The sequence below is a fragment of the Ursus arctos genome, chromosome X, assembly GCF_023065955.2.
Source record: "Ursus arctos isolate Adak ecotype North America chromosome X, UrsArc2.0, whole genome shotgun sequence".
NCBI lineage: Eukaryota > Metazoa > Chordata > Mammalia > Carnivora > Ursidae > Ursus > Ursus arctos.
Genome location: NC_079873.1, coordinates 107,125,859 through 107,133,839, shown reverse-complemented (window position 1 = coordinate 107,133,839; position 7,981 = coordinate 107,125,859). Strand labels below are relative to the sequence as shown.

The following is a 7,981-nucleotide window of genomic DNA, read 5'->3' as shown; positions in this document are numbered from 1 at the left end:
ACAAGTCTGTGTGTGGCCATATATTTTCCATTCTCTCGGTTAGATACTTAGGACTGGATTTGCTGGGTCATATAACCACTCTATGTGCAACATTTTGAGGAAAGGCCGAACTAGTTTTCACCTTGGCTGCACCAATTTACATTACAAAGAGCAAAATGAGTGAGGGTTCCTACTTCTCTATATCCTCACCAGCAGTTGTTATTTTTCATTTTTAAAAAGTTACAGCCATCCTAGTGGGTGTCTAATTGTGTTCAGAAATGTCTAGAAATGGTACCTAACTGCGGTTTTGATTTTCATTTCCCTGATGCCTAGTGATATTGAACATCTTTTCATGAGTTCACTGTCCTTTTTGTATCTTTTTGGAGAAATATCTATTCAAATCCTTTACCCATTTCTTAATTGACTTCTCTGGCTTTTTTAATTGAGTTTAAAGAGTTATTTATATATTCTGAATACTAGATCCTTATCAGATATATGACTTGCAAGTATTTTCTCCAAAGATTTTAATTACAATGCACCAGAGATTTTAATCATGATGACATCTAATTTATCTATTTTTTCTTTGGTTGCTTATACTTTCGGTATCATATATAAGAAACCATTGCCTAGTCCAAGGTCATGAAGATCTACATCAATGTTTTCTTCTAAGAGTTAAATAGTTTTAGCTCTTATATTTAGGTCTTTGGTTTATTTTTTAAATATGGTATGAGGGGGGGTCGAATTTCCTTCATTGTATGTGGATATCTACTTATTGGGATATGTTATTGTTTTGGAGGTTTGGTGACTTTCCTGAACTAATTCTGTAAAGTCTATATTCTTTGTTGTGTGTAATCACTAAAGTATCTTCTATTTTTTAGCTTAAGGGTCAGCTAATGATTGGTCAAAGGCTTCCTTAACCTGATAGGACACTGCTTCATCCTAAATTTTCTTAGCAAAAAAAGGGACCTCATTTGTGCTGGGTTTGTGGCATCTAAACACCATTATTTTAGTCCTTGGGAGTGCTGTCAATAACTTTTATTAGGATGCATTTAGGGTTCTTCTGAGGGCATTTAGTTGTTTCCTGCATAGTATGGGGGAAAGCAAACACTGCTATGAAGTCGGTGGCCTGAAGGTAGTCTCTTTGTCTACTTTTATTAGGGGGTGACCCTTTCACCCAACACACATCACACCTCTCCGCATTCAGGTTCTGGCAATCTAAACACTGATGTTGTCTCTCTCTACCACACACACACACACACACACACACACACACACACCTCAAGCACTTTTTCCTCCTTGCCTGTGGGTTAAATGTTAGGAATGAAAGTTTGTCTTCAATGTTCAGTCCTCAACCAGTCTTTATCCATAATGTCTGGCTAACTGTGGACCTGTCAATGTAGCCCCCAACTGCCCAGAACCTCAGCTTCTTCCTTCTCACAATCTGTCTCTTCCTTTCTTTCCCTTGTTCTTCATAACCAGAGAACCTGCACACACGCGGGCACACACACACACCTCCTGGAAAAAGGGGCTTCTCAAAAGTTGTTGATTTCATTTTAATCACTACCATCTCTGCTCCAGGATGGTGTCATATCTTGTAGGATTGCCGTTGTAGGGTCTTTCAGGCCAGGCCTTAGTGCTTTGGACTTAGGCTGCTATTCAACCTTTGCTAAAGGCCGAAATTTCTTGGCTTTTTTCACTCTCTTTACCTTTCTTGGAATTCTTGTACTAGAACGAGAGGATTTTTTTCTTGAACTTCCGTGAAGCAGTCTTTTCATTCCCCTCTGCATCTTCTTCACCTGGAAGGGCAAACAGGGTGATTCCAGAAGGGCAATGAGTTGGAGGAAGAAGATGGGGGACTGAATGGATAGTCAGGATTCATGAGAAGGGGCAAAGGCTAATGAGGGGTTTTATGCCAGGCAAGGAAAGGGTGGGAGTCTTGGGGGAGGGGAATCAATGGGAAAGAAGAGGAAGAACTTGAGTGAGGTGGTCTCACCTTGCCACTACATATGGGTCTGGGTCGAGAGCGGTTCTTCCTCTTCTTTCTTTTTGTGCTTGAGGTTAATTGTTTTGTGCTTAGGGTTGGTTGTTCCATAACTGTGCTAGCTTTCTCTGGCTTCCTGGTAACTTTAACCATGTTGAAGCCTCCCAGTGGTCTTCTCCAGAGCTCCTGACCAGACTGTAAAACACCCCTTACCAGTACAATGAGGACCCACGCCCTTTGGCTTTGTTTGTTCAGCTAGGCACTTGCCCCAGCCAGTAGGGGAAATGTGCAGGTGGGTGGGAGCTTAGACATCACAAAGCACCACCCCTGGCTCCTCCTTGGGGGGTGGGGGTGCTAGGTAAACCAAGATGCTCTGATTGGAGAGAGTGGGCATTTTCTCAACAACCCCTTCAAGAGCTTTCCTGAACTGGGCTGCCATCCTTTCTCATCATCTGCACACTCGGCAGGCAGAGGGAGTTTCCTCCAAGCCCTGCCCTACAGCCACTCTCATTCCTTGCTTCATTCTGTTCTCTCCCATCTTTCAGCATTGCCTAATATTTTGGATGTCTTACCTAAAATGCTTCCAAGATAGTGTGACTATATTTTTCTATGGAGATGCTCATCACCCCACTTCTTTTCAACAGTTTTCTCTTATGCAACTTGAAGACCATTTACTTCTTGGCTACTACCAGGAAACTTCCCCATCCCACCCATCTTTTTTTCTTAGTGCCTTTGTAGATCTCCTCAGTTTTCTACTCTTTAGTATGAAATTACTGCCTTTATCAGCAATCAAAACAGTGTGGTACTGGCATAAAGATAGACCCACAGATCAATGAAATAAAAGTGAGAATCCAGAAATAAGCCCACATATCTAGAGATATATTTGTTTTTGAGAAAAGTGCCAAGAACATTCAATGAGAGACAATAGTTATTTCAACAAATGGTGCTTTGACAACTGGATATCCACACACAAAAGAATGAATTTGGACCCCTACTTCACAACATATACTCACATTAACTCTAAATGGATCATAGACCTAAATATAAGAGCCAAAACGGTTAAACTCTTAGAAGAAAACATAGGCAATAATCTTCATGACCCTTGATTAGGCAGTAGTTTCTTAGGTATGACACTGAAGGCCCAGGCAATAGAAGAAAAATTTGGTAAATTGACATCAGAATTAAAACCCTGTGACTCAACAGGCCTCATCATGAAAATGAAGAGGCAATGGGGCACCAGGGGGGCTCAGTCAGTTAAGCATCCAACTCTTGATTTAGACTCACGTCATGATCTCAGGGATGTGAGATCAAGTCCTGTGTCAGGCTCCAGACTGAGTGTGGAGTCTGCTTGAGATTCTCTCTCTCCCTCTCCCTCTGCCCTTCTCCCCCATATGTGTTCTCTCTCTCTCTCAAAAGAGGAAAGAAGAAGAAAGAAAGAAAGAAAGAAAGAAAGAAAGAAAGAAAGAAAGAAAGAAAAGAAAGAAAGAAAAGAAAAGAAAAGAAAGAAGACAGAAGTGGATGCACAGAACAGGAGAAAAATTTTGTACATCATATATCTGTAAGGGAAATTTATCCAGAATATGTAAAAGAACTCTTTCAACTCTACAATAAAAAGACAACCCAATTTCAAGAGGTCGAAAGACCTGAAAGGCACTTCTCCAAAGAAGATATACAAATGGTCCATAAGCATATAAAAAGATATTCAGCCTTATTAGCCATCAGAGAAATGCAAATCAAAACCAAAATGAGATATCACTTCACACCCACTAAGATAGAAAATATTAAAAAGTAATATAATAACATGTATTAGTGAGGTTGTAGAAAATTGGAACCCTCGTACCCTACCTGTGGGAATGTAAAATGGTGCAGTGGTTGGAAAAACAGTCTGACAGTCCCCAAAAAGCTAAACATAGAGTTACCACCTGACCCTGGAATTCCACTCCTAGGCATATATCCATGAGAAATGAAAACTGCATCCACACAAAAACTTGTACAGAAATGTTCACAGCAGCATTATTCACAATAGTCAAAAGGTGGAAACAACTCAAATGCCCATCAGCTGGTGAATGGATAAAGAAATGTGGTCTATCCATACAGTGGAGTATTATTGGGCCATGACATAAATGGAATCCTAATACATGCTACAACATGCATGAACCTTGAAAACATTATGCTAAGTAAAGAAACCAGTTGCAAAGCACCATATATTAAATGATTCCATTTATATGAAATATCCCCAATATGCAAATCTATAAGCACAAAAGCTATTAGTGGCTGTTTAAGGCTCATCAGGGAATAGGGAGATTGGAAGGTGATGACTATGGGATGTAGAGCTTCTTTTGGTCGTCATGAAAGTATTCTACAGTTGATTGCGGTGAAGGCTGCGGAACTCTGTGAACATACTAAGGCAATGAGTGTACACTATAAATAGGTGAATTGTATGGTATATGAATTATATCTCAATAAAGCTATTTTAAAAAATGATGAATAAGAACCATCCTCATGAAGGTAGTTTACTAGTTAGTGCTTTATAATCAAAAAGTGCTTTGCAATCAGACCTGCTTCTGAGTCTTGACTACCCCACTCACAATCTGTGTGACCTTAGGTGAATCATTTCTCCTTTCTGACTCTGTTTCCTCATCTGTCAAACAGGGTTTAATAGTACCTACGTTATAAGGTGGTTGTTATGATTAAACCAAATAAATGGTGATTTTCAAACATGAAAATATGAAGACCCCAAGAATATATTTGTGGACTCTTGAGAATATATTCCATGGTCTCAAGACCGAGAAACACTGCCATTTCCATTCATCACAATCACCAAAACCAGTGCTGAAGCAGACAAGATAACACAAGTTACTTATGTCAGGTCCCCAAGATCATCCAGAATATACTTACTCATTAAATCCAAACAGAATATTTTATACTCACCATAGAAAACTCATTGACTTTAACCCCCTTGAGAATATCTCCATGGCAACTATAACCTTCACATTCTGCTGGAGGGAGTGTAAAGTGTTACAACTACTTTGGACAACTGGTTGGCAGTCAGTATACTTACAATGGAATATTACTTGGCCTTTCAAAGGAAGGAAATTCTGAACCATGCTACAACATGGATGAACCCTGAGGACATTGTGCTCAGTGAAATAAGCCAGGCACAAAAAGGTAAGTACTGTGTGATTCTACTTCTGGGATGTACTTACAGTAGTCAGAATCATAGAGACTGAAGGTAGAATGGTGGTTTCCAGGGGATGTGGGGAGGGTAGAAGGGGGAATTGCTATTTGATGGGTGTAGGGTTTCAATTGTGCAAGATGAAAACATTCTAGAAATGTGTTGTACAACACTATGATATTGCTAATACTAATGAACTATACACTTAAAAATGATTGATGGCAAATTTGATGTTTTGTGTTTTTTAACCACAATTTTAAAAAATTTAAAAAAAAAACCACTGTCAAAACTTAAAAAAAAAGAAAGACAAGAGAAAGGGTGTTTGTTTACTGTTGGGCCACCACAGCCAGAAGAGCTGGCTGCTGGGAAACCATGGGGTACTAACCCAGCGCCAAGGTCCATCATCTCCTCCGTTTATTTGCTCTGGCATCAGGGTCCCGCTTCTCACCGCAAGTCCGACACAGCTGTCCTCCACCTTGGCTGCATTTTGGAATCACCTAAGATTTAAAAGTTTCTGCTGTCTAAGCCCCACCCTAGAGATTCTGACCACGTTTGGGGCAAGGCCTAATAATTTAAAAAACAAAGCCAAGTGATTCTAAAATACAGCCCAGAGCACTGATACTGAGATGTGGAGTTGGTGTGCAGGTCTCCTTGGGGACTTCGGATGGAGTTTCCAGGCCCGGTGCACTTTAAGGAACTTGAAATGAAGTAGCTGGTGGGGATGGAGAGGAGATGGAATCAGCCGAGCTTGGGGATGGTTGGCGTGGTTGCGGGGCACCATGGGTAACAACAGGAAGGGTGGCAGTGTGACTGCATCGGGTGGGATGCCTAGAGAGCAGGTGGTTTGCAGGGAAAGACCACGGGGTCAGTTTAGGAGACCTGTGGAGCCTGAGATACCTGTCAGGGCTCCGTGGAGAGATGGTGAGTAGGGAATTGGATCTTGCGGGCTGGAGCTTGGGGACAGGTCTGTGGCAGGGGTCGATTTGAGTATCACTAAAAGACATAGGGATTGATGCAATCACCCTGGAGAGGAAGTGCAGCAGGAAAGGGGAGTTTCAGAACCAGACTCGTGAAGACTCCAATAGTGGCTTGGGAAACTGAAAAGAGAGGTGATTTAGCAGCAATGTCCGCAAGAGCCAAACTTTGGAAGGAGCCGAGATGCCCTTCAACAGATGAGTGGATAAAGAAGATGTGGTCCATATCTACAATGGAATATTACTCAGCCATCAGAAAGGATGAATACCCACCATTTGCATTGACATGGATGGAACTGGAAGGGATTATGCTAAGTGAAGTAAGTCAGGCAGAGAAAGACAATTATCATATGGTTTCACTCGTATGTGGAACATAAGCAATAGCACAGAGGACCACAGGGGAAGGGAGGGAAATCTGAAGGGGGAGAAATCAGAGAGGGTGACAAACCATGAGAAACTATGGACGCCGGGAAACGAACTGAGAGTTTCAGAGAGGAGGGGGTAAAAGGGTGATGGGTATTAAGAAGGGCATGTGCTGTGATGAGCACTGGGTGTTATACATAACTAATGAACCATTGAACACTACATCAAAAACTAATGATGTACTATATGTTGGCTAACTGAATATAATAATAAAAAAATAAAAATAAATAAATAAATAAAAATGTTTAAAAATAAAATAAAATGGTAAAAAGTAATAATGGGTAATATTTATTAGCAATTCATTTGTGCTGAGCCCTGTTCTAAAGGCTTTACCGTTTTAACTCAACACACAATTCTACGGTCATTGGAAATGAAGCTTCTAACTGCATTTTGATTTTGGGCAGCTGAGAGCTTTCAAGCTGCATCCCTCCTCTCTTCCCTTTTGCCCCATAGCTGCGCCAGCCAGGTGCTCTGTCCCTAGGCACCACTGGGAATTTCCAACCACGAACGGCCCCGTGTCCATGCACGAACCCCCACCCCAGCTCCACCCCTCATAACAACAAGCACCCAAAGCTGCTGTTCCCCGCAAAAGGGAACCTGAGCCCTTCTCCTTGGGGAATCCTTGTGTGGGTTATCTTGTGAGTAGTCAACTGCTCTAACAAAGTATAGAAATGCAGTGGTGTAAGCAACAGAAATGGCTGTTCTCGCAGTTGGAGTCTGGATTCCGGAGTCAGTTTCACTTGTCTGAATTTGTCTGATATTAAGGTGTCAGCAGAACCACCCTGCCTCTCGAGCCTCCAGGGAGCAATCTGTTCTTAGCCCCTTTCCATCTCTAGCGGTTGCTGGCATTCCTTGGCTGGTGGACACATCTCTCCAACCCTCAAAACTAGCACCTTCACGTCCCTCTCTGGTCCATCTTCCTATCACCTTCTCTCTGTCCCTCTTATAAGGATACACGGGACTACACTGAGAGCCCCCCCCCCCAGATAATCCAGGATAATGTCCTCATCTCAAGATCCTTCACTTCCCAAGTCTCCAAAGACCTTTTCTTCCAATAAGGCAACACAGGTTCCAGGGGGTAGGGAGCACCTGATGTCTCAAGGAGCTGTTTTTTCGGCCCACCACAACACACGTGGGCGCCTATGTGTCATTTGTCCCAACATGCAAAAACTCTTGCGTGAGAGGGGACTCCTCAGTATCCAGCAAGGGATGGCAGGCACGCGAAAAACCAGAAATATTATTCCCAACTCACAGATGACAAGCCTGAGGGAACACTAGAGGCTGGGAAAGTGGGGCAAGATGTGTTTGGTTAGGTTTTCTTTCTGTGGGACCCCTCCCACATTACCTGAAAAATCTCATGGGTCCTTAACAGAAAACAGGCAATTATTGAAAAGGCCACCTGCAGGGCAATGCGCTGGCCTGGACGTGTCGGAAGAAAAGAAAAAAAAA

General features: G+C 42.1%; 1 protein-coding gene across 1 annotated transcript; it reads right to left on the bottom strand.

Moving 5' to 3' along the window:
- Positions 1-1,631: 1,631 nt before the first annotated feature.
- LOC123002295 (spermatid nuclear transition protein 3) lies at positions 1,632-2,113 on the bottom strand. Its single transcript, XM_044392452.1, has 2 exons — positions 1,973-2,113; positions 1,632-1,775 (listed from the first exon to the last, which is right to left on the bottom strand). The coding sequence occupies exons 1-2, from the start codon at positions 2,111-2,113 to the stop codon at positions 1,632-1,634; spliced, it is 285 nt and encodes a 94-aa protein (XP_044248387.1).
- Positions 2,114-7,981: the final 5,868 nt, after the last annotated feature.

Coding starts and splice junctions, on each gene's coding strand:
- LOC123002295 (XM_044392452.1), bottom strand. CDS start 2,113: ATGGTTAAAGTTACCAGGAAGCCAGAGAAAGCTAGCACAGTTATGGAA. Junction 1,776..1,972: donor GACCCATATGTAGTGGCAAG/GTGAGACCACCT, acceptor TTGCCCTTCCAG/GTGAAGAAGATGCAGAGGGG.